We start from the raw sequence: 26,242 nt of genomic DNA on the forward strand, positions 1-26,242 counted from the left end.
GATTGGAACATTTTTAACTGACGTTTTAAAGACTAGTGGCTTCATGTTTTGGTTTGTAAGTCCTTATGACATTTTTTGGTATGTCATTTTTTAAGATGTGGAGATTTTTATTTGTTTTTATCGCAGCAGTCTAAATAATTGCCCAAAGGATTATGTGTGATATGGAAATATGTTTACAGAGTCCATATCTCTTTCTCTCCCCTTGCTCCCCGATCTGTCTTGTAGGTATCCTGAGGTGTCCTTTCCAAGGAATATTTCGTTTAGTTCCCAGCCTGCTTGATATGTCTGAGTTTTGATATCCTGTGTTCCTGATAACTGCACTTTTCCAGTCACAGACAGTTCATAACACAGTTGCTATCTGCCTATACTGTTTGCATCACTGAAGGCAGAAAAAATTATGACTCTTGTGTAGAAAGGAAAACAACACAAAAAAGTGAGAAATAGGCATAGTATGGAGATGTGATGATACAACTTGACTTCCAGGGGAGGTGTTGGAGAAAAAGAGAACATACCATCTGCTAAAAGTGTAATTTCCATGCCCTCTGAAGATATTTAGCATATGGAGGGAGCAGTGGAACAAAGTACTTCTTCAAATGTATGACAGCAAATTCTTCTTCTTTCTCCCCATTTAAAAAGCCAGTGCTCAAGATAAAAGTACTTTTGGTCTTCCTGGGAGGTTGCTTCTTGTATCACACAGGGAGAAGAATTTATTTGCCCCCCCTGTTATACTGTAATAAGTAGGACTTCCTTGTGAACATTAACATCATTTTCCTGAAGCAATTCTTCTCACTAAGCAGCATGGTAGGAATAAATAGTGTGGAAAGCTTCGTGGGATTGTCAGACTCCAGATGAAACAGCTCAGGCACCAGTAAAGAAGAAGGGCATTGCTCTATTTTTAGGCCTGTAAATTGCTTGGATTCCTTCTGGTAGCCTAATAATTAGAATGGGATAAGAACAGGGGAAACAAGAATGTGAAATTTTTGGATATTTGAGGTAGGGTTTTGAGAAACCATACAAAATATGCTAAGGAATGTTTAGGGAAGGGAGTTGCACAGCAGCCAAGTGTGGAAAAGACAGAAGGAGGGCGTAAGAAAGGCCAGTCATGTGTAAACCATGGGTGGTCTGTACCTGTGTCTGAACAAACCCTGATGACCACTGCCTGTCCTGTGTTCTGATTGCATCACTTCCCTGTCTTACTTTGTAATCTCACTCTGTTCATCATGCATGTGTGCTCCAAGGACCAGGTTCCAGCTGCTGGCAAGACTGGTGCCAGTTGGATTTGGGCCTAGCAACCAAAGTCAGATGGTATGAGTAGTGTAGGTGCTCCTGGCCTGTAGTTCTGAAGATGTGGAGCAAGAGAGAGTCTCAGTTCCAGTTACTGGGATGGGGATGGCTTACACATCTGTGTTCCTGGGGCTAGCAATGGCTCTATCTAAAAGTCAGAGCAGAATTATTGGTAATATGTATTCAGCTGTGTATGTTCATAGAAAGTGATAGAAAAGATCACTAAGTAAAAAGTGGTTCCCAGATATTTGTTTCTTCGCTTATGTGATTTCTAGAATAAATAGAAATTATTACTAGTCTTCACGTAAAATTTAAGCAAGGTATTAAGTTTAGTATTTTATGTAATACTTGCTACAAACATAAACTTTTTCTCCACATTTATTTGCATACAGCAGACTTAAAAACAGCTTGAGAAAAAGTACACAAAAATCTGTCAATCCAGTCTAGGTTTTTTTTGGTTCAGGTTTTATTTGGCTATTGATCTTGTCATTATTCATTTCCTAAGTGCCCTTTGACTCAGTGGTGTCTGTGGTTTTTTGGTTGTTTTTTTTTTTTTTGTTTTGTTTTTTTTTTTTTTTTTTTTTGTTTTTTTTTTTTTTTTTTGCAGATAGCAACTCAGATCTCTGTACTGATTGCTAAAGTTGCCAGAGTGGACTGCCCAAGGCAATGGCCAGAACTTATACCCACTCTTGTAGAATCTGTGAAGGTGCAGGATGATCTTCAGCAACACAGGGCTCTGCTTACGTTTTACCATGTTACAAAGACCCTGGCATCCAAACGGCTTGCTGCAGATAGGAAGCTTTTCTATGATGTAAGTAATATGATGCAGTATTGTAGGGCATGCAAACAGTATTGTACATGCTTGCTTCTTCCTGAGTTTAGCTGGCAGGGCATTAATGGCATGTCTGTGGACTTAGATATCTCCCCTTGGAACAGAAGTGCTCTTATGTTGTGGGTATCTGTGTACTGTAGCATAACTGGAAGTCAGTTTCTGGGTGAGATGTTTGAGATCTTTATTAATTTCACATACAGCTTGAACATTATCTTAATTTGTGTAAAGATGCTGAGCTTCATTTATTGAACAGTGTCTGAATATCAGCCTTATGATGTACAAGATCTTACTTTTCTAGGAATTTGTGGAGTTTTTTTGGAAGTGTTCTGAATTTTTAAGTCAGTATAGTCTTTAAGAAATACTGGGGTTTAGACTTCTATACTACCATGTTTTAGTTTTTATCATCAGTAGGAGTGTGTTTGAGATTTTTACAGGCCATTTCTTCAGGTTAATTAAAAGGCAAGATATGAATGTAAATGCCAAATCTTGTGTCATTCAGCTTTGATTCTCCACTGTAAAAATCCACTGATGAGAGCACAGATGTAATTTTGGCTGCAGGCCATGCATCTCCAAACCCATTTGGAGTTGGGCAACAATGTAGTCTGGTTAACAAAATTGAGTGACTTAAACATTTTTTCCAAACCTATTTCTCTGGAATTTTTGAAATTTTAGTTTATTCTTTCATTTTAAAGGGAGGAGTGAGTACTGAAAATGAAGACTGTTTATGGATATTCATGGATGTTTACCTACTTACCTATGTAAAAGTTTCTGTCTGTGTAATCAATAAGATGAAATTTTAACCATCAGGAGGCATTGAAGACTGACTTGTAAATAGGACTTCTACTAACCTTTACTCAGTCAAAGCAACTATATAAACATGTCATGTGCTTTTGACTCCATTGGTATAAGGTGTAGCAAACTAAGTGCAGATTTATGTAATTATGAAACCATCCATTGCTACCATAACTGAGTGAGAAAACCTTCATCTTCTGTTTGTAATTCAGAAATCTTTACCAGTTAAGCACTGTGTGTGAACTGTAATGCGAATTAAGTTTGAGATTTGTTCAGTTCTACCTGATTAGAAACTATTTGTCATTGTGTTATTAAAAAAATGAGGGAAAAAGTCGGTATTTGCAGCTATTGGCAAAGTAAAGTTAGTTTTGGTGTAGGCATTGTTCAATTCTATTGCACCTGTAACTGCTGTGTCCCAGAGTAAGCTGAGTCAGACATTAATTTAACTGTAAGATGGATGGCTTGTCTTTGTGGGAGAAGAGGTGATGAGGAAAGCTGGTAGTTTTTTGAAGCGCCATACCATATTATGCACCAGCAGCTGCATTTACTGAAAATCAGGTAAGAAAGGAACCCTAAGTAGTTTTCTTTAAGGTGAGAATCATAGACCCAAGTAGTCAGAGACACCAATGAGTCTATCATAACATCTTCAAATTAAGGCAAGTTATTTTTCTGGAAAATGCCTTAAGGTTAGTATGCCTCATTACAAAGAAGCAAATTAAACATTGTGGTCTGTGATACATAGAAGAAGCTGGATTAAATATTTTAATAGTCTAAACCAGCCTTTAAAATTTGGGGATTTATTATGGTATAGCAAAATTCAGGAAAAAAATATTCTTATCTTCCTTTTGCAGCTTACATCAAGTATTTATAGCTTTGCATGTTCCTTGTGGAATCACCATACAGATACATTCCTACAACAGATTTGTACAGGGGATGAAGCTGCAGCTGCAAATTCACTAGAAAGGACCTTGTTGTCATTGAAAGGTAATAATATTAGAATGGTGTAAGGAATGGTGTGTAAGGATGTTAAGTGTAAGGAATCAATTAACTTTCTTCACAAGGAATGTGTAGAAGTTCTTTGGTATATAGTTCCCATTCTCTAACAAAGCCATTCCCAGTGGGAATAACTGTATTTTTGGTTTGTTTTACCTGTACTGTTAGTAAGGCAGAAGGACGATTGCTCATGCAGAAGGAAGAGAGTAGTGGTTTTGTTTCTCAGTATGTGAGAAACTGTGCACTCCATTGTGCATGTTGTAAGGAGTCAATGTCTAGGAGACTGGAAGGTGGGGAGCATAACAGGATGTTTTCTTACATGTGTTGTAATTTAGGCTTGCATGTCTTCAGCACTCAACTGAGGAAGCTGAGCTACAAGTTTCATTCCATTTAGTTCACCCTGTGTTCACTGAAAAGCTAGCCTTAACAGTTAGTTTATGTCTTAGGTTGATGCTCTAAGGCTTATGAGTGGAGTAAATGCATATCCTGACTACTTTGCTGCTTTTAACAACTGAGATTTTTGTATGCAGTTCTTGCAATGTAAATAATACGTGTCCTGAGTTGTTTCAGAAGATGCAGTGTGCAGCTTTTCTGGGTTACAGGCAGTGATAAACCTGAGAGAATTTACAAGTGCCTTATGTGCCCTACCTGGTGGTACTTGGCCCATTTCCTACTACTGCAGGATCTTTCAGGAGTTGAATACGTAAGAGTTTTGGCAGAATTCTTCCTGATGGAGTAATTCTTAAAAGTTCTCTTCGTTATTTCACACAAATAGATATTTTAAAAGACACAAGATAAATTTTAAAGCAATTTCTACAAGGTAAATGTTAGATATGGATGAGGCATCCAGAACCTAAAATAATGTGTATTTTTTAAAGCATTGAGTTGAAAGAATGGCATGGCAAGTGCAATTGTAATTGTGTTCTGAAATCTGTTGAAAAAAGAGCTAATAAATAGCTATACAAGTAATTCTTTTTCCTAGTGCTTCGGAAACTAACGGTCCATGGCTTTGTAGAACCTCATTGGAATGCAGAAGTGATGGTAAGTGTGTTTCTAGTTCTAGATTAGAAAACTTTTGTGATGGTTTCAGGCGTTACTAGACCTATGTCTGAAAATCATTGAAAGGCATGCATTTGTATTATGTGAAGGAAGATCAAACAACATCCTCTCAAAGTTGTCCTCCTGTCAGCCAAGGGCTCTCAGATCCTAGGTAGATTCTAAAATCTATGACACTAGTGGCATCTTCTTTAAAAAAAAGACATCCTTTCCAATTTACACGCCACATGATGGTCACACATGTTGCTTACTGAAAGATGTCTTACATGTGCTCTCCTCCCCCCAGTTAAAACCATTTTGTTAAGTAATGAATTTGATGCCGTGCTTGTCCTATCACATTTTTTTGATTTATATAAAAGCCTGTGGTCTGCAGCCCATGGAGAGGGTAGGATCAGACAAAGAAACCCAAGGACCTTCCTTAACCTCCAGTGCTGCCTGTTTGCTGGAGAAATTGAGTACCTGTGACCTACAGCCTACACTAGGAAGTTGAGAACAGGGTAGAGCTAGATGAGCATATTTTAAAGGGCATGTCTGTAGTTACATATCCTTCCTTCTACTAGAGTTGCAATGCCTTTAAGAGGTACTGATAAGGTCAGTTTGGTTCATCTGTGCAGTCTGCTTGCTAGCTAATTGTTAATTTCTTGCAGAAATTGTTTGTTCAAAATCATTAAGGAGTTCAGTTCAAAATTATGAGGTCATGTCTGAGCTGGTAACACAAGAACTAACTTTAGTCTGACATTGTTCTCATAATACAGTGTAGAATAAGCTTCACCTTTTAAAGACATGTTTGTTTTTCAGGGTTTTCTACATGCCGTATTTGAACGGCTAAAACAGTTTCTAGAGTGTAGTAAGTATCTGAGTATTTTTCTTTGTATTTGTTGTTAAATGTTGGAAGCTGGATGAAAATATACAGGCTATTGCATCATCAATAATCATTTAGGTGCAAGGTATTTGTATAAGTTGACACTATTTCTTTAAATGCTGCTGAAACTACTAAAGAAGAATTCAGTAAAAGTGTCTTTTTGTATCAATGGACTAAAATCACATCAAAATTGTATTTGCTGTCATATTTCAACAACATTTTTTACAAGAATAGATGTCTAAACTGAATAGGAAGAATTTTTAAAAAATAAGTTATATATAATTTTGATATTTGGGTGAAGTTCCTGGGTTCAGGAGCCTGTACTTTGGTAAGAGGGCTGACTTGGGCTTTGAGCCTCAATTTTAGAAGAGATGGAAACTGCCTCCAATTGCCACTTTCATTATACTACAGTCAGGTTCCTTCTGGCTCTTCTTTCATTTTTGACAAGAAAGGTGCAGAGTTTGAATAGAAGGAATTGAAGGCCATCCCGTACTGAAGTTTGGTGTTTATTGTAGTCCCTAGAATATGAGGACTTTATGGTTTCTGTGTCCTAAGACAAGAACTGAGCTGAACCTTGCCATTTCCACATTTCTAATCAGTTTGTTTTGCAAAAGCAGGTACAACTACAGTATAGAATTCATTTACTTTTGTTAAATTGTGTTTCTGCCTGTATGCTTTCAATATGGCTCTTTCTGTTTTTTCTTTCTTTTAATAAAACTTTTGTCTTTTTTTTTCCTAATTCAGAATGTTTTCTAATGTTCATAATAAATTATTCTTTAAGGTGGAGTTTCTAGAAAAGCACATAATAGTATACAGTTTTATTAAAAGGACATCTTTATATTTTCAATGCATAACTATATTTTGTCTACACTAGCATTTGCTTGTGTTATTTTAACTGCCTTTTATCATAGAATTTTCTGTAATGATGTCACAATTTTTATAGCCTGATCAAGTGCAGTGAATTTCAGTACAGTTGAGAGAAACAGTTTCTATTCCCAGTCATTACCTTGAATTTGATCTGGAATTTATTTTGCCCTAGAACTTTTTTCAGGCTTAACTTAATCTCTTAACTACAGTAAAAATAAGTTCTTCTCCAGTGTTAATTGTTTAAAATGTAGCTATCCGGAAAGAAAATAAAAGTCTAAAAAGTGATAGTCGTGAAATGTTTGATTTACCAGGTAGAAGTATAAGAGCAGAGAGCATATGCAGAGATCGTCTAGAAAAGACCATAATTCTGTTCACTAAAGTGGTAAGTAAAGTCTCCTTTCAGTTTATACTTCTGAAGGAGCAGTCCCCATCCAGACACTTATGTGCCTTAAAGTGATTCTGTATCAGCCCTCTCAAAGAAGTGGAAGGTACTGTAACTTAAGACTTCTTTATTATGAGATGTATTTTTGAAGAAAAGGGTGTCTGTTTACTCATGCTGTTTAAAGTTGCAGCAGTGAAGAGTACATTTTCTTAGCTCAGACAAAAATAAGTGCATTCCATAAGTAAATTATATAGCTAGGATTTGTTTAAAGAAGAGTTTGGGAAGCATTGGGTAAACAATGGTACTACTGGTATTGAGGAATAAAGAAAAGATAGGCTTTTCATCATACCTTTTATAGGTAGTTAGATCACTGTTTCTATGGCTTTGTTAGTTCTGTGGAATTACTGGCCACACTAATTAATCAAAAGAAAATTAACAACATACTCTTTAGTCCTCTGAGGCTTGTATTGTCTGATACATTTGGACTTGTCAGATGATTCTGTGCAAGTGTTAAATGCATCTTGTATTGAAGTTAATGTTAACATAGACACATAGACACTTAGTCTTTTTTTTTTTGTTTTGTTCTTTTTTTTTTTTTTTTTAAGTTACAAAACCTACAGAGTTCCCATTGTTTTCAGGTTCTATCTAGAGGCCATGGGTGTATTTTAAATATTCAGCCTAGTTGTCAAGTAAAAAGCACCTATCAGCTTCACCAAAATTGAGTTGAAAATGCTCTGACACATTCTTTTTGGTCTTTGTCATAATACTTCGATTGCAAATGTGGATCTTTTTTCACAGACCAGAAGAGAAAGTAAATTTGATTAATCTACCACCTGTAGAAATTCACATGCAAGAATATAGGTTTAGGCATTTTTGCAGTACTAAAGGAGATTAAAGGAATCCACCAGTGTATTTTAGATCACTAATTGGAAAAGCTAAGTTGAGGAAGCAACAGTACAAAGGTGTTTGTACTGCATTGGTAATGTTGGGGGGGGTTATATAGCCCTCACACTTCTTTTGCTTACACTGATTCCAACAGGGATGAATTATCTGCTGAAATACTCACTGTTTTAAGTATGTCTGATATATTTTATTTACTACTAGTTAGCTGGTCCATTTAAAAATTGGTATTCTTCCTCAGACTTAAAAAAAAAAAAGTAATTTTGGACCAAAATCAAGAATTTTGCCATTAAAGAATGTTTCATTAACAATGGATACTGATCTCCTGTTCATGTTCAGTTTTCTATAGTTTTATATAAATCAGCACCTGTTTTTGGTAACTAGTTTACTAAAGCATTTAATAAAACTTCACTAAAAGTGTTTTGATTTATAAGTTTCTAATTCCTTTTTTTTTAAGCTTTTGGATTTCCTGGATCAACATCCTTTCTCATTCACTGCTTTGATTCAGAGATCACTGGAGTTCTCTGTAAGCTATGTTTTCACAGAAGCTGGTGAAGGAGTTGTATTTGAGCAGTTTATTGTACAATGCATGAATCTCATTAAGATGATTGTAAAAAATTATGCATACAAACCATCCAAAAATATTGAAGGTACTGTCACTATTCACTAAAATAATTTTTTATGTCTTGAGAATTTTTTTATGTCTTGCTAGCTATTCTCAACAGTTAAACTCCTTTAGTAATGTTTTAATAATTGAAATATGTATGGTTCTACCTCTATATTGAGAATTGTTATTTTAACTTTTAAAGTATTAATGTATATAGATAAAGACATTCCAAAGGAGTTTTAAATGCAGAAGGAGCACAAATATATTTTCTTTTTTGGTTGCTCTATTTTCCAATGAACGAATTTTAAAAAGTACAGAGGAATAGAGTTTGGGTTATTTTCATCAACTAGTTTGTTGCATCTTTCCCATGAGATATGTTTGATAAAATGGTGTGTTTTCTGTAATCAACTAATACCAGTACAATGAAATACAGAAACACAGTGGGTTGGAGATGCAGTTGAATATAAAGGAGTTAGTATGTTTTGCTTTGTGGGACTGTTTCATTTTGAAGCTTCATACATTGCTGTATGTGTGAATTAAAAAAATACCTCAACTTTTCACATTAGTTTTAGGAGTGGTAGTGACTAGATAACAATTAGCATTCTCTATGAATTTGAAAAAAAGTTTTATATACATACTGATGTGTGTCAGAATTGATTATTTGCTTAAAAACCTGTTTTACCAGCTGAAAGTCAATTAAAGTCTGCCATGAAAATAAGTTTTTCCTGTTTTGCTCAGAGGATAAGATTTTTTTATTGAATTTCTAATTTTACGAGACTAGTCTTTGATCATTAAGCCACTTAATTGTAATCTGAAATCTTCATGTTTTATTTCAGACAGCAGTCCTGAAACTCTTGAAGCACATAAGATAAAGACAGCTTTTTTCACATACCCAACACTAATGGAAATATGTAGGAGATTAGTCACTCACTATTTCCTGCTGACAAAGGAAGAATTGACTATGTGGGAAGAGGATCCAGAAAGCTTCAGTAAGAACATGCTGTGTAGTTGGTAGCAGTATAACTAGATATTTGTATAAGTGCTTCATATCCGCATTGTCTCTACAAATTGCCTACTGCAATATTGGCCATTTTGTTTCCTGCAGTCTTCTTGGACAAATATTCCTTCTACAAATACTTTTTGTAATAAAAGATTTTTTGGTAGTCTATGATACCCTCTCAACCTAACACTAAACTTTATTTGAACCATAATTGAAATAATGCTTTTTTCTTTTTTTTGTGGAATAATAGCTGTAGAAGAGACTGGAGGAGATTCTTGGAAGTACAGTCTCAGAGTAAGTGTTCCATTTGAAAGAAACCCGTTAAACATTCCTGAATGCAATTCTCGATAGTTCTGTAACCAAGACAGATAATATTTGGAAAAAAAAAATCCTCTAGTTTCTTCAGATTTAGTAAAATTTAACTTTGTTCTTTTTTCAGTATTCAAACTTGCTGAAATACATGCGAGTCTATACCATTCATATTTTAGGAGGGAGGGAAGAGGAATTTGCTTCACCATTTGAATTATGTAGCATCTGATTAAAGCCAGCAGAAGCTGTCTCTTTTTTAAACTGATAACTAGTGAAAACACATGACTTTGTCAGTAGACATGATGAGTGAAGGAAGTTCCAGATGCATCTTTATTAGTTAATTAATTATTTTATTAGTTAATTTAGTGTTCAGATCAGAAATATGCTGTCATAGTGTATCTCCCAGTTTCAACTGCTGTGGTTTGCTTTGCAGAAAGAGCTCAAAATTTATTTGCTGGATTATTTTTGTCTTAGAACTGAAAAACCCAGCGTGGTGCACATAATATGTTCGGGTTGTAAAATGGTGTTCAGTCCAAGTCCCTGGCCTAGAGCCACTGAGCACAACCTGTGACATACCTACAGTGTGGTCACAGGTGGTGCAGCACCAGCTGTTTCACTCCACAGATTCATTGTTCTGCTACAGAACTAGTTGATATAGATGCAGCCATCAAACTCTTGCCAGGGTTAAGCACAAAGTATAGTAGAAAGAAAGTGGTATTTCTTACAGTATTAATTTTGCTGCTATATATTGTGTTCTAAATTGTGACTTTCAGTGCAAGGTATTCAGCACTTAAAATTTTAGCATAAAATGTATTTTACTTGGCCTTTATTTTGATAGATTCTAACCAGATCTTTTAATTTTTCAGCCATGCATGGAAGTCCTTTTTATTGATATTTTTCATGAATATAATCAGACTCTTACCCCAGTTCTTTTAGAAATGGTTCACAGTCTACAAGGTAAGCTATTGAAAAAAGTAAGGGAAGTATAAAACGTAGAATTGTTTACGTTCATAACATATTCTTGTCAACTATTAAACAATTTGACCTTGTAACATCTAATTTTATATAGTGCATTATCTCTGTATTTTTGAAAGTACATGTTAATATTCTAAAATTATTTCTAAACCTACCATAACAGAATGCATTGTGTTATCTAGGAGGAGGAAGTCCCAAAGGGTGTTTGGTTTTTATTGCAACTGTTCTAGATAATTGACAAATGTTGTGGCATTTCTAATTTTATGAGGTTTCAGGCTTTCTTAGCAGTGATCCACTCCCAAGCTTAATGAATTCTTTGGGTTGTTTTTAGTTGGGAACTTCTTTTCAAATGTTGCAAGGCAGTTCATGCTGTGTCTCTGCCAAAATCTTGAGGGGAGAAAAAATTTTAAAAGAAAAAGTTTAAGTTATGCTGTCATTTTGTGGAGCCTAGATGACTTTAATTTTCCGTATGAAGACTGAATTATTCATAGGTTGAGGAGTGATTAATATTTTCTTTGTTTTACCTTATGATTCTTTGCCCCCAAACTAAGTTTTATAATGGTCAGGAAAGATAATAAGTGGGAGTGGCTTTTTTCCCCTGTCAGTTCAGCTCAGTTTGTTTCACACAGCTTAGTTGAGTTAACAGTATTTTTGTATTTCAGCTTATCAGAAAGGATCATTACATTCTATTAAAATAAAATAAATACTCATTTTCTGAGAGTGGCTTCTGAGTTCACAAAATCTGTTCATAAAGTACTTCGTGTTCATAGGTTTTGGGATGGCTTCAGAAAATACTCACTTTTAGGCACTCATATATAAAAAATCAGGGAACTAGGTCTAGGACCCTTTTGGACATAGTACTGTGTGGTTGACAGTTGTCTGCAATTTGCAGGTTTTGAGTATTTTCATTTAAAATACTTGCTTCTGACTTATGTGTGTGTTGGTATTAAAAATGTTCATCTCCAAAGAAGTAAGTCAGAAATAGGGTGTGAAAGCAGAAATTTGATTTTGATATAGTCACTGAACAAAGTATCAAAACTGAAATGACTGAACTTGCAAATTGAATAAAAGCAGTAAAAGCAGTTCCTAATGCATGTCTTCCTTTCTTAAAGCATTTAAGTGCAAAGTTGCTTGCATTCCTTGTTTTAGTGACACTTTTTTATTTGTTTTAACTTTGGCTTGTAGGATCTGCCAACATGGAAAATACCAATGCTATACTGATTAAAGATGCTGGTAAATTAAGTTTTACTTTATCTTTGAACAGAACCACTTTTGTGTATTTTTTTTTCTTAAAAATTGCACGAGGAATTTGTAAGAATTTTTTAATTTTGGAAAAGTGATTTGGAAAGTGGCACTTAAATCCTAATTCTCCTTTCATTGATGTTAGCCTTCACTTTTGAAAATGTTTATGTAAAAATACACTGCTTTTTGGCTTTTTGGCTTTTTTCTGAAACAAGCAATCTCCTTTACTGTCCTGTTCTTTCTGCTGTGCCAAGTAAATAACCTTCAGTATTTTCTGAAGAAACTAGAGATACTGTCCATTTTACAAGTGAGGAGATTCTATGGCAAAAGAAAATAAATGTTTCTTATGGAACCATCCTTGATGATAGAATAAGATCCTCATTGTTCTTTTGGCTTCCAGCTATTTTTAAGAATCTAACCTTTCTTCTGCAGTGTCTTTCTTTTACTGATAATTTGCACCCGAATTCCTTTCACCATGATCTGATAAAACTTTCTAAAGAAAGATATGCTTTAGTTTTGTTTTCTTTATTATGTTCAGGTTATGAAAATGTGGTTTGAATATTAAATTAATCTGATTATTTAATATTAAGAAGTTAACATTGAAGTAAACATATAAACAAAATAAGCATAACTATCATTTTTCCCCAGTGTATAATGCGGTTGGACTGGCTGCTTATGAACTATTTGATAGTGTGGATTTTGATCAATGGTTTAAAAATCAGCTATTAGCAGAACTACAGGTTTCTCATGACAGGTAAACACTTTGATTTTTTTATGCCTTCATCATTTAAATGCAAACTGTTGATACAAATCTGAAAAGACATAATGCCTAATAATTGCTGAGCTGAAAAATACTCAACCTTGAAACATATCCAGTAAAGGAGGAGAGGTATGAAATGCGTACAGATTACTGATAGCAGCCACAAAAGTGACAGTGTTCTAGACAGTTCACATTTAAATTACTATGTGGTGAATACTTCAGGGTTCTGTAGAAGTACGTTGTCTGTCTTCTTGAATATGTTAGAGTTGACTAAACCTTCTCAGGATAATCACCTTTACTTGTTTAGAAAAAGGTATTTAGGCCTCCAGAGATCCCGGAATCCTCTAGGCAACAAAGTTCAACTGAAGTCTGTGGAAATCATCCCTGTAAAATGGTGGTTTAGCCAAGATAGTGGTTTGTTCTTCTCTTTAAGTTCAAATACCAGCCCTCTGTAATTCTGTTGAGTTAATTTTGCTGCAATAAAGAGGGGAAATAAGGGTTTGGGTTGTGTTGTAAAGTGTGGGTGCTTGCAGCTTCTTCTGCATGAAGAATTTTATACAGTCCATCTGCTGTGGTGTTTCCTTCTCACCAAGGTCACCCTCATTTGTATGGCCTTCACACAAGTGCCTCCTATTGTTCAGTGGATATAATGGGGTATTTTGAAAGATTGTTTCTGGCATCTCAGTACAGACTGAGCTGTCGCTCTTTGTAACTGTCTGGAAGACGCTGTTCCTTCCTTTCCCTCAAGCTCACTCCCCAGGGGAAGGACAGTGACCACTATTGTGCATGCTAATCCTTATCAGACAAGTTGTATATCCTATTTTTCTTAACACAGTCATCAGCAGTGACCCGAATGTCCTTTGAAGACTGTTACTATGTTTTTCTTGTACATTTGCAATTCATCTTACCAGTGGCAATTTTTATGTGAAACGTAAACTAATTTGTTTCCTTATACCCTTAGGAGCTACTATAAATGGTAAATGATTTTCCATAATGGGTTTTTAGTCAGCTCTTTTATTTCTAAATGCTCTATTTACAAAGAGTTCAGTTTCCTGTAGAGTGGAACTTAAAATATTAAAATGCTTTTTTCCACTACAATAAACTTTGAAAAAATTAATTACTTATTTTTGGATGTGCAACCTTATGTGTCAAAGAATGATTGCCACAGTTGTTTTCTTGCTGTCTCCTAATGCCTTTATTCTTCTCATTAGACTTTTTTTACTAAGATTTACTTACTATTTTCGGGTTGCCGGATACTCTAATGATTAGGCTAAATGTCAGAAGAGCAGGAAAAAATGGGAGATCTTGTGTAAGATTGTTCATCTGCTGTTGTGCTCCTCCAGCAGCAGTCTCTAAATAAAGCTGCCATGGACTTAGAAGCCCATGCTGTCTATGGCATTTTTATGCTATTCACCCATATAGCCTAAGTAAAACTGACAAATTTTGTGTTGTTGATAGAGTTGTATTACAGTCAGGAAGACACCTGATTTAACCATTTGGTTGGCATTTGTGCTATCCCAGGATGAAGTTCCTGTGGGGACAAAAGCTTTCAGTAGAAGTTGCTTGGAATTTTGAAGCCCTGTTTACTTCAACTGCTTTTACTGCCTTCATCATAGGAGACCACCATGGCAATAAGGGAAGGCAGTGTTAGTGGCTTGAATGTAGTGCTGCTTTAACAGCAGCTTTGGGAATACTTGTGCAGTTCAGATTGAGTGGGTTGGAGGGAATCCTCTGCTGTCCTACAGAATGTTCTGTGGCTACCAGTATGCTTGTTCAGAACTGGTTGATGTTTGTAAACACAAACCTACATATTGTCAGCAGTGAGTGTGGAGTTTGCAATGTTTTGTTTTCTCTGAATGTTTCCTTACCTCTTGATAGTAAGCCCATTAACCATGACCACAGTAATAGTAGAAATATGGAATTTAAAAAAAAGCTCTATAAGATTTTTAGAAATAGTGCACTGCCAAATTTATCACTTGCCATGATGGTTAGTTTTGCACTGATTAATGAGGAACTTTTCCATAACATGAAAGTATGTTACTGAATACCTTTTTTTTTTTTTTTTTTTTTTTTTTGCAATTACTCATTTGTATAGCAACATTTCCTCCTGAGAGAGAAAGCAGAGTACTTTTGACTTGAATACCTGATGCGGTTCAGACTGCTTCAAGGTACTGTCCTCTGACTAATGCAGCAGAGGTTGCCTTATTTTGGAATATGATCACTTTTCCTATGTGAGCTTTACATACACCAGGCTTAGTGGTGACCTTTGCTCAGTCATGTGTGCTCTTTTTGTAAAAGCTAATCTTCTGAAAAGAAGCTAAAAAAAAATAATCTAAGCTTTTCCCAGAAACAGTGAATGTAGAAAAAGTAGGACCTCAAAAATGAGTGCCTATGGGAAACTTCAGTATTAAAAAACAAACCCAGAAAAAAACATCGAAAAACCCAAACAAAAAAACTCAACCCAGACAAAACCCTAACATGTACCTACCCCAAAAAATCTCAAAAACATGCTGTATTTTCTCTACCATGGAGAGAGAGAGAAATAATGTAGAGGTGCAGAGGTACGATATATGTATTGACAACAGATACGACCAGACCTGAAAATCTTTGCTGTCAGCACACAGTTATACATACATATAAAAATCTCAATAAAATCACTCGGTTTTTTAAGTACTCTGATGTTTTCAAGATTAGGCATAAGACACGGGCCTTCTAAGAGTAAAAAAAGTTGTATCATCACAGCTTCTTGAGCGAAACGAAGGGTGCATTAATAAGGCAATGTTTTGTGTAAGTCCTGCTTCAGCATGCGTTATTTAATCGTCACTGCCACTCAGTAAACATAAAGCAACACGGGACTGTTACTCCTCATTAGATATGTGTTCCAGTCTAATGCATTGCTTTATATAAGCCGTTTCCACAACTTTTTTGTTCTCTGAAGATGTTCTTTGTTTATAGTCTTATAGTTGTAGGCACGTGTAATAAAACACACTTAATAAATTTAGAGAAACCTCAATAACTTCAGTTTAAATAGCTTTTTGATGGCTTACAAGGCAGTAATTCTTCAAATGAAAAACACATTTATGATAACAGTATACTAGTTAAAATTCTCTATGCTTCATCTTTCTTAACTATATACATCTGTAACTTAAATGTACAAATGAGTTATTTGATCAGTGGAGAAAAATAGCAGCTCTGTGAAATGCTTTTCTCAATCATTGTTCTGGTTTGTTCTTCCCATCAATTCTAAAGCTATTTGATTTGTGCCCTTGTCGTGGCACTAGTGCAAGATTAGGTAATGTCTGTTCTTAGAATAGTTTTAGACTGATGAAGTGAACTACTCTGACAGTTGCTGTAGTGCAGTCCTTAAGTTTGCATTTTTAAATTGTATCTGACTTAAAATTTTTGAGCACAAACAGAATATCAAGGGAATTGCTGGGAACTATAGTGAAAGCAGTAGATAGCATGACTGCAGTAATAAGTGTAACATTTATTTTTATTTTTTTAATTCGTGTGCTGCATGCAGAATGAACTGTATCCCTAGAGAGATATTAAAGAATCAGTCATTTAGGATGAAAGTTATCTTTTTCAGACTAAGCTGTTTTTTTCTGAGTCTTCATGTGAAGAATTTTAATGGGAAGTTCAGTTTTTGCACTGAAGTTGATCTTGGAAAACTAAGTCTTTTAATTGTTTTGGGAATAACATTTTCATCATGATTCTTGGATTTCTTTTTCATCAAAGGATTCTTTAACAACTAGTGTAATGAGTTAACAAGTGCAATTTTTTTCCTCCTACTTTTAAAGGTACAAACCAATACGCAGACGAGTAATATGGCTGATTGGAAAGTGGATTTCTGTAAAATTCAAATCAGACTTGAGACCTGTTCTATATGAAGCAATTCGTAACTTGCTTCAAGACCGTGACTTAGTGGTAAGCATAAATAACTAATTTTCTGGACTACACATTTATTGTAACCCCAGATGAAACAGAAATACCTCACTTTGTGTACACTTGATTGAGAATTTCATGACATCATGCCTCAAAGTCTGTTGTGTCTTGCAAAATGTAAACCATTGGGAAGATGTGGTGATGTTTAATTGTGGAGATACTGAACAATAATGTCAAATACATTAAATGAGTCTTGAAAATGTTCAATAAGTGATGGCTTTGGTGGGAAAATTAATTCCAAGAGCAACAATCTGGTTTTTATAGGAATAAACTTATGAAATGTCTTACCCTGATTTATAAACTAATGTAGATAGAACTGAGTTAGTCTTTGACTAGTGCCTTTACTATACAGCATTGATCAAGTGAGTTTGCAGATCCCACCAAGCTGCGTGGGTTATTGATCTGCTGGGGGGCAGGAAGGCTCTGCAGAGGGATCTGGGCAGGCTGGATCATGGCTGAGGCCACTGGTGGGAGGTTCAACAAGGCCCAGTGCTGGGTCCTGCCCTTGGGTCACAACAGCCCCAGGCAGCTCCACAGGCTGGGGCAGAGTGGCTGGAAAGGACCTGGGGGTGCTGGTGACAGCAGCTGAACATGAGCCAGGCTGTGCCCAGGTGGGCAAGAAGGGCAATGGCATCCTGGCCTGGATCAGCAATGGTGTGGCCAGCAGGGCCAGGGCAGGGATTGTCCCCCTGTGCTGGGCACTGCTGAGGCCACACCTTGAGTGCTGTGTCAGTGACTTCTCCCAGGCAGCCAGTGACAGGACAAGAAGGACTGGCCTTGAGCTGCACCAAGTGAGGTTCAGGTTGGACATAAGGAAAAATTTCTTCACTGAAAGAGTTGTCAAGCAACACCTGGAAATGTTCAATAACATGTGGCTATGGCAGTTGGTGAGATGGTTTAGTGATGGTGGTGCTGGTTTGGTGGTTGGACTAGATATTTTTAAAGATCTTTTACTTCCATAATGATTCTGTGATTCTGTGGTTATTAAGGCATTAAAACTACCTGCTAACAGGATATGATAAATGGCATTGGTTGTTAAACTGTTAAGTGCAAATCTGTAGTTTTAAGCTACAGCTTCCGTTTACCAGCAGGTGAGATGAAGTTGAGATGCTGGTTTAGCTATTGTTTATTTTATTTTTGTTTTTTAACAAACTGGGCTACCAGCCCACAAAAAAGCCCCAAGCAAGCAATAAATAAACTTTGCTAGTTTGGTAGATACATATAAATTAGCAATTGCCAGTCATAACAATAATTTCTGTGATTCCTAAACACACCTTTAGCAGAGCACCTTTAGAGTGTGTTTCTGTGTCAGCTGTTTTTATTTAATACTTTCAAAGGCATTTCTAAGCATCTACAGAAAGAACAATCTAACTTGAGTTTATTTGATTCTGTGCTTCTTGCTTGACAGCAAGCTGTGAGATAATTCCAAGTAAAACTGATCCTCTATTGCAAGAGTTTTTATCACAGTCTAGATGGATATCTTCTTGTTTAATTACTTCTTGTCCTTGAAGGTTTTGCCTGAGTAGCTTTTTCAATTTCTACTACTTAAGCAATGACAAATAAAATGTAAAGGATACTAAAATGAAAGTGAGTGAAAATGAGCTGTAACTACGTTTTTTTTAGAGGATGATAGAACACAGAGAGTGATTCAATTGCCGAAACATCAAGTGATTTGATATTGTCAGGCACTCTGTGGATAATCAAAATGTTTAATGGACATATGCATGATGCTTCTTGACTTTTCTCTTTCAGGTCCGTATTGAGACAGCTACAACACTGAAGTTAAATATCCTTATTTGCAGAGCTGTTTGATTAGTTCTTAATTCTGAGTTACTGAAAAACAATCAATTTTAAACTTACTACCAATTTCTTCACATTATATTTTTTGGGGGTCCGTGAAATATTTGCTCATTTGAGTCTTGGTATCTGTCTTCAGTCTGTATTATTTTTCCTTAATGCCTGTTTACCTGTAGATGACTTCGAGTTCAGAACTGACCAGTTCTTACCGGTAAGAGCATTTATATATTCTGAAGAGTAGATAAATACATAGAGAAAAACAGGAAAAAATGTTTTCCAATTTCATTTTGAACTGCATTGTTTAGTAATTGATGTGTGGGCATGTTTATATTGTATGTTAAGTCTTCACAGACCCAAATATATACTCATACTGCTACTGTTAAGGTTGCTAATATGTAGATACGTTTTAGTATTATGCTATTACAACTTCATAGCAGTGTGTTTAGTGCTCTATATACTGGGTGTTGCCAGATATTAAGTTTCTTTATGATAAGAAAATATTAAAGCTGTATCTAACAAATACATCTCCACACCACTGTGGCTCTCCCTCATGCCTGTTTCATGCAGTACATTCCAACCTGCTGCTTCTTAAAAATGTTAAAATACAGCTTGTGGTTACAGTAGTGCCTTAAAAAGGCACCATTTTCTGGTTGTGCTCTTTGCCATGGTCATTACTGTTGTCAGTTAGTAAACAGTGGAAAGAGATAAGTATGCCAAAGTTTTATTTTGGTCACTCAGATTTAGCAGATGCTTTTCCTCATTTCATTTTGACTTCCATGTTAATTTCAACTCTCTTGAGAACAAACATACCAAAATGCAGAGTGCCTCCAGACTGTAAACGCTGGAATTTTCTATGTCTTTTTCAGTTCAATATTTAACTTTTAGCTACTGGCCCAAAAGCTGGAAGACTGTACTTTTGGTTTGACTCTAACAAAGTCCTCCTTCTGGAGAGACAGCCTATTTTACCTGTGAAATCACATTTACACTTATCAAAACATGAAAATGGTATACATTCAAACTGGTATGTAGGGGTAGATCTGAATTTTTTTACCTTGCTTAGTCAGTGATTGCGTAATGTGTTTTTTGCTAGTGAAAGAGTAACATTTTGCACACTTTGTAAGTGTTTTCAAAGTTTATGGCTGTCTTAGAGTTTTAAGCACATGGGAAAATTACCAGTTTGTGTGACTAGTTGTATTTTTGATGGTCTAATCTGTGGTTCTTTATTTTTCTTTTAGTACCTGGAGTCCATGTTTACATTGCTCTTTCAGCTACTTCAGGAAGTAACACAATGTGACACCAAAATGCATGTTCTTCATGTTTTGTCCTGTGTGATTGAAAGAGTCAATATGCAGGTATTTTTTAATATATATTTCAGTCTTAGCTTTGTCCTAAGAACATGGAGGAGGACTTGTTGTGGAAGGAAAATATCATCAATTAATAGACTGGTAGTTGTTGTCAGAGCTGCCTGCACTGTTGGCGTTACTTGGTCCTCTTTTCAGTTCTCATTTATCTTTTGTGTAAAAGGTTAACTTACTTTCCCTAAGTTATGTAAGTAATGTATTTTTTGTATTGAATCAGCTTTTAGAGTATCGAAGGATTTTTACATCTTGTGGCATTTCTTGCAACTTTATTCTTTTATTTGTGATTTATTCTAATTGTCTCATATCTGAACAAATATTGTAATCTATTTTACCTATTAGAAAAGACATTTTTGGGTAAAAATGCTTTGCACTCGTAGGGAGTGTGCAGCTGACTTGGGATTTGCTTGTTGATACTGATATGGGTCAGAGTTGCCTCTGCAGCACTGTCCTTAACTGCGTGACAGCTTTCAAATTCACATTATGAATTCTCAGTACTTTAGTGTTAAATCATGTGCTTCGGCTTTTACATGAAGAATTTGAAGATGGTTTTGCAGAATTAAACAATGAATAGTTGGCTCCTTTTGTCTCAGGTTTTGTTGTGGTGGGTTTGGTTTAGTTTTTTTTTTTCAGTATTACTGTATTAAGGACAGAGATAATGCATGTTTTTGAGTTTATCTTGTCTTTCTATAAGTAATCCTGTCTGAGAGCCGGATGAAGCTTTCATAATTGTCCCTTGTAGAAAAAGTCAACATGACAGCAGATTTCCTTGCAGTTTAGAGAAGCAGCATTAAAGACAAATTGAGAAAGAACCCTTGAATATGTTTAGGTTAATTCCTAATTAAATGCTTTCAAAGACAAATAGATTAATGTTTTAGTATTGAAGACCATAATAGAAAATAATACAGGCTACGACAAATCTCTGAAAGTTACAGAGTGTAACTCCTGCTCAAAGGCTTTGTGACTCCAGAGGTTATTCAGTTGTTTGTATGTGGTTTTTGTTTTGTTTTGTTTTTTTACTGGGACTGTTTCTGGTTTTAAAGAATGCTCTTTAGGTATCCTGTTTAAGTTAAGAATGTACTAATATGGAGATCCTTCTGCGTATCAAGCTTTATATATTTTTTGTGTCCTATTTACTACATAAGCTTGATTGCCATACACAAGTATAACCATAAGTAATATGTTTGTTTCAAACTACTCGGCAGTCAGAAGTTACTTTAGCCATAAAGAATACAGTCACAGTAAATAATGCAGTGGTTTAGAAAGATTTAAGCAAACTGTGTTTTTACAGTGACAAAACCAGCTCCTATATTTTTCAGAAGCTATGCTTGGGATAAGTTATTAATCTTGTTTCACATATTAAGAAACCAGTTTGTGTTCTGAACTTCAGATACGACCATATGTGGGATGTTTGGTTCAGTATTTACCACTGCTTTGGAAGCAGAGTGAGGAGCACAATATGCTACGGTGTGCCATTCTAACCACTCTAATCCATCTCGTCCAGGTAAGGAATCTGAGTCACATAAACATTGTCAGTACTTCCTACAGTTCTTTCTTGATGATAAAACAGCACGTGGTTATTTTGCCTGCAGAATCTGTAGTATTAGCTACTTCTTTAATACAGACTATATACCACACTACCTTCTCCAGCCCCTACTGCATCTCAAAAAAAAATGTAGTAGGATTAGAAGAGACCAAGAGAAGTGCTCCTATGACAGTGTCTGTACAGGAACAGACTTAATATGCAGTCTTGAACTTGTAGAAATGCATGACTTAAAAGGATGGTATTGCAGAGGTTAACAGTGGAGAGAAAGGGAAATAATAAATATTATTATGAAAGGAGAAATAAAGGTTCTTTTCAAAGTGGCGTAACTTTAAAGGAAGAGGAAATAGATTTTTACCATAAACAAATCGTGGAAATTCTTCTTTAATCCCCTGTGGAGACTAAAATATGAATATTTTTTTACAAAATATGTATCTCTTGGTGTAGGTAGACACAAAAAGATGAAACAGATTTGTAGAAAAATCTTTTTTTTTAAGGCATGTTTGTTTAAGTAAGTAGATAAATACACAAAGAAGCTGCAACTTAAAAATATCAAATAATTTTTACTTTTCCATTATCAAAATACAGGAATTATGCAAGCTCAGCATTTGACTAGCCTCAGTTCTCTTGAGTAGCAATATTGCAATACTTTGTAATGCTGTTCAGTAATTGGCAGTTGTTCCCAGTTTACTCTTCATTGTTCACAAGTCTCATGGATCATTTTAAAACGGAATCACTGTCATCAGCCTGTGAATCTTGGGGTAGCTATGAAAACAAACCCTTCTCCTGAATATTAGAATATGTCAAATGATTTTGTAAATGATAAGAACCAAAGAGTAATTTTTTTCTTGACCTGTAAAACATTCAGCTTTTAGTCACTAGGTATTTGTTAAACTCATGACCTCTCCAAGAAAGAGAATGACCAATTAATGTTTTTAGGAATGTATTTTGTTTACATTTTTTTCTTGCGGGCTATTGGTAACTGGATTGTTTAAAAAAAAAAATAATGTTCTCAAGACATATTGAGAGAAAGCTTAGGAATATTGGACTAATTTATTGTTGTATGAAATTAAAGCAAGTTCAACCTTTGATTTCTTGAATGCATGTTTACATGTGAATGTAACAGCAGTGTAGATATTTTCCATGCTATTTTGAAATGCTTTATTTAAGGCTGTTGACATATTTTACATTTCTTATTTATTTTGTAGGGACTGGGAGCAGACAGCAAAAATCTCTACCCTTTTCTACTTCCAGTTATCCAACTAAGTACAGATGTTTCTCAGCCTCCACATGTCTATCTTCTGGAAGATGGTTTAGAGCTGTGGTAAGAATGCTTTCTTTATTTTTGTATCCCCAGAAGAAAAAAAATGTTGTAATAAGCTTTGAAAATTAAATTTGATATGTTCTTGTTACCTTACTTTGACATCACCTATACCATACCTTTTCTCAGAAGACAGGAAGTTAGGAAATTTATATACTCAGCTCTTTTTAGTTGTGTTTTGTCTGTTATTCATTTTTCAGGCAGTTGATACTGAAGATACCATTCTGTTGCAGGACAAAAAGTCTAGATTCACTATAATGTGTGTGCTAATTTAACAGTTTGGTGTGCTTGACTTGGGGAGAACAGTGAGCTAGTGGATCAGAGCTGGTTGCAGGAAGAGATGTCATAATTACAAGGATAAAATGTAGAAGTTACTTTCTGTATCTCAGACTGTTTGGTGACTGGAGTGACACTGTGCTCAGTTGATTCATTTGTTTCTGGTGCAGCTGATGCTGTAAGAGGGGGGAATATAAGAGGGGACCAAATTCTGAAGAATTTGTCTTGAAATAGTGAGCGATTCCTTTGCTCTAAATTACAAATAAGCATTTCAGTTACAAATATTTAACTTACAAATGTTCTGTTCTATATACGCAGCAAAACTGAGGTTTATAATGCTGGTCGCAGCAAGTAAAAGTGCAAGAGTGTCTCAAAATACAGAATTGGGTCCTTTTACCTGTATCATTTCAGAACTTTTATGTCTTCTTAATGATACTGATTCTGAGGTTGCTCTTCTGATGTCTGTGCAGAAGAATGATATTCTAAGATGTCTTAGAGCATCAGAGAAATCCGGAGAGCTGGCAGGGACAGTTAGAACTCTGAGGACTTCTTGAACCAAGAGCAGGAAAACAAATAAGATATTTCACATAACCAGACGTTACTTAAATGTAGTAATTCCATGCCTAAGATCTAGGAGAAAATAGAATTTCTTGCTGGGGCTTTAAATGCAAGCCTAATTTATAACTACTGTTTTCAAATCTCAGTAATTTTAAATTGTTATAAACAATGTAAGATAATGCTTCATTTTGGACTTAAAAAAAATGTAAACATGTGAGCTGGTCCATCACAGCTTCTCCTTTGAGGTTTAGAACACATGTGTGTCCTAGCCCTGTAAATATCCCTCTCTGCCCACCTTCTCCAAGGTCCCTGGCTGGCTACTTAGACATTCTCACTGTTGAATTTCAGTGCTTATGTTGTCTTTATAAAAAGTATCGTGTTTTTCTTTGTTTTCTTGCCTTGGCAAGACCTGTGCCTATACTGATGAGTGTGTTGTGAGGGCTATTTGCTCTGCTTGAAGTATGCTTCTGGGTAATTGTTGCACATTTTTGATAACATAGATGGATACTCAAAGTTAAAATATTTACATCTGCCAAAATGATTGCTCAATATTACTCATACATCATCTGAAATATTTTGCTTGATCTGTTCTTAGGTTAGTGACATTGGAGAATAGTCCATGTCTTACACCAGAACTCCTGAGAATATTTCAGAATATGTCTTCCCTTCTTGGTAAGTCTTTCACTAATAAAATTTAGGGTTATTTTCCTGCTGCTTGTTGTTTATGCACTAAGCAGTGCTCGTGTGGTTGCAAATACCAAGGGATCTTGCAGAATTGTAACAAAAATTGAGGAATAGGTTTTTATAGTCTTTCTCATATTTTTTAATATTTATGATCTACTTACCATTCTTTTTTTAATCAAGTGGAGCTGGTGTACATGAAAGATAGACAAATTTCAGAGAAAGTTTATAATTTCAGAGGTTATTTTAAGAAGTTTCTGAAATTGAGCACCAAATGTGCCAAGTGTTATTGATATTGATTATATGGAATACTTGCCTGTTCTGTTTACAACCAGAATAAAGTTATTAGCTGTTCACTTTTCCAGTTAATAACAATGTAGGATGTTTTCAAACTACCTAAATATGTCTATAAACATTTGGGTCAAGCACTGAAATGAAAAACAGCAGTTTGTTGGCAAAATATAAACTTAGTAATGAGAAATAGGATTCAATGCGTAGGAAATACTGATATTTCAAGTACTTTTGCCTTATAATTAAAGGGAGTATAAAAAATTTGTGGTTTCATTTTGTTAGTATGTTTGTGTTTAGATCTTTAGCTGTGCTTTTGAGGTTTCAACACTAATACACCAAATGGGTTCTTTTTTTAGAGAAATGTGTTCACAGAATGACAGAATTTCGCTTTTTAATTGATCATTATTTTCAGGACTTAATATTTTATTCTATTTCTACTGGTCAGTAGAAAGTTTTGTCATGGTACATAGGTGGATGATGTCTTCTGTTATTTTCCCTTGTATACAAGATCTCTAATGACAAAACTGCTCTGTTTAGTATTAGTGGCTTTATGGTTGAATACTCCACAGCTACCACTAAAATTCATTGGCTGCTGAGTCCTGATGACTGTTGTCATCATCCATAACTACAACCTCCTCTTCCGCCTTCCTGCTCTGTGTCAATCCGAGGTGGTGTCTGCTGCAGGAAGCCTGCACTGCATGAATGGCTGTGATTTTCATGGTTTTCACGCTGCTAATCCGCTTGACTTAAATGCAGACGTACTCAGTATTTGTGGCTTATTTGTTTACTACTGATATTTTCCCCCCAGTCCTCATGTGATACTTTTCAGAGTAGAGATGAGTAGAAATGGAAACGCTGGCATACTCTTAGGAAAGGTGGAAACTCTGGAATATTCTCCACTTGTAATGATTTCCTTTTTTTATGAATGGATCCTGGAGAACAGTGATGCTCTCCTTTGGAAAAAAAAATACAGTCTCAAGAGAAATTATTTATTCTGAAAAATGAAAGCTGAATGATGCTGGTAGAGTAAGTAGTACAGTTAAGCTGGGTAGGGTTTCCTTATTACAAGCCTTCAAACATGCTTATGTCATACTTTTTTTTTTAATCGGGGTTGGGAGTGAAACACAGTAGATAATGTGTAATCACCCTATAGGCTTCTGTACTACTTCACTTCCTGAGCATTTTTCTGAAAAACTGTTTTTGAATTTCACGTTCGTCAAAAATTTTTATTGCTACAAAATGCTGCACATTTTTCCAGGTAGTGGAAACCATTCTGATATGCTCCTTGCCTACAAATTCAATCTGTTTGCATCAGGAGAATCTGACTAGACAGCCTCCACATGACAGAGCCATGGTGTTATGATGCTTAAATAGAGATGGAATTTTGGATTAGTGCTAACCTTATTTTAAAACATGGTAGTTAGAAAACTAGTACAATGCTGCCATCTGCTACCCATCAGGGAGCTACTTCATTTAGGACACTTGAAAAAGAGCTTCTTCACTTAAATCAAGTGCAACCGTACAGTTTAACGTGCAGCATCTTGCAAAAGAAAACATTGATCACTGGTGATCAACAATAGTTAAATAACTGTTCAGTCTTTTAAACCTGTA

General features: G+C 35.4%; 1 protein-coding gene across 4 annotated transcripts in view; it reads left to right on the top strand.

Moving 5' to 3' along the window:
• Positions 1 to 26,242, top strand: part of IPO11 (importin 11) — a 76,525-nt gene that overhangs the window by 14,002 nt on the left and 36,281 nt on the right. For all 4 annotated transcript variants that reach the window (XM_084224565.1, XM_084224562.1, XM_084224563.1 and 1 more), the window contains 18 exons: positions 1,892 to 2,095; positions 3,760 to 3,892; positions 4,884 to 4,942; positions 5,756 to 5,804; positions 6,998 to 7,068; positions 8,426 to 8,618; positions 9,412 to 9,564; positions 9,826 to 9,869; positions 10,751 to 10,841; positions 12,045 to 12,092; positions 12,750 to 12,855; positions 16,662 to 16,788; positions 18,559 to 18,592; positions 18,774 to 18,814; positions 19,839 to 19,955; positions 21,352 to 21,465; positions 22,713 to 22,828; positions 24,255 to 24,331. In XM_084224565.1, the coding sequence (XP_084080691.1) occupies positions 1,892 to 2,095; positions 3,760 to 3,892; positions 4,884 to 4,942; positions 5,756 to 5,804; positions 6,998 to 7,068; positions 8,426 to 8,618; positions 9,412 to 9,564; positions 9,826 to 9,869; positions 10,751 to 10,841; positions 12,045 to 12,092; positions 12,750 to 12,855; positions 16,662 to 16,788; positions 18,559 to 18,592; positions 18,774 to 18,814; positions 19,839 to 19,955; positions 21,352 to 21,465; positions 22,713 to 22,828; positions 24,255 to 24,331 (1,777 nt within the window). The remainder of the gene's footprint in view (positions 1 to 1,891; positions 2,096 to 3,759; positions 3,893 to 4,883; positions 4,943 to 5,755; positions 5,805 to 6,997; positions 7,069 to 8,425; positions 8,619 to 9,411; positions 9,565 to 9,825; positions 9,870 to 10,750; positions 10,842 to 12,044; positions 12,093 to 12,749; positions 12,856 to 16,661; positions 16,789 to 18,558; positions 18,593 to 18,773; positions 18,815 to 19,838; positions 19,956 to 21,351; positions 21,466 to 22,712; positions 22,829 to 24,254; positions 24,332 to 26,242) is intronic.

The sequence above is a fragment of the Fringilla coelebs genome (genome assembly GCF_963513975.1).
Source record: "Fringilla coelebs genome assembly, chromosome: Z".
Lineage (NCBI taxonomy): Eukaryota > Metazoa > Chordata > Aves > Passeriformes > Fringillidae > Fringilla > Fringilla coelebs.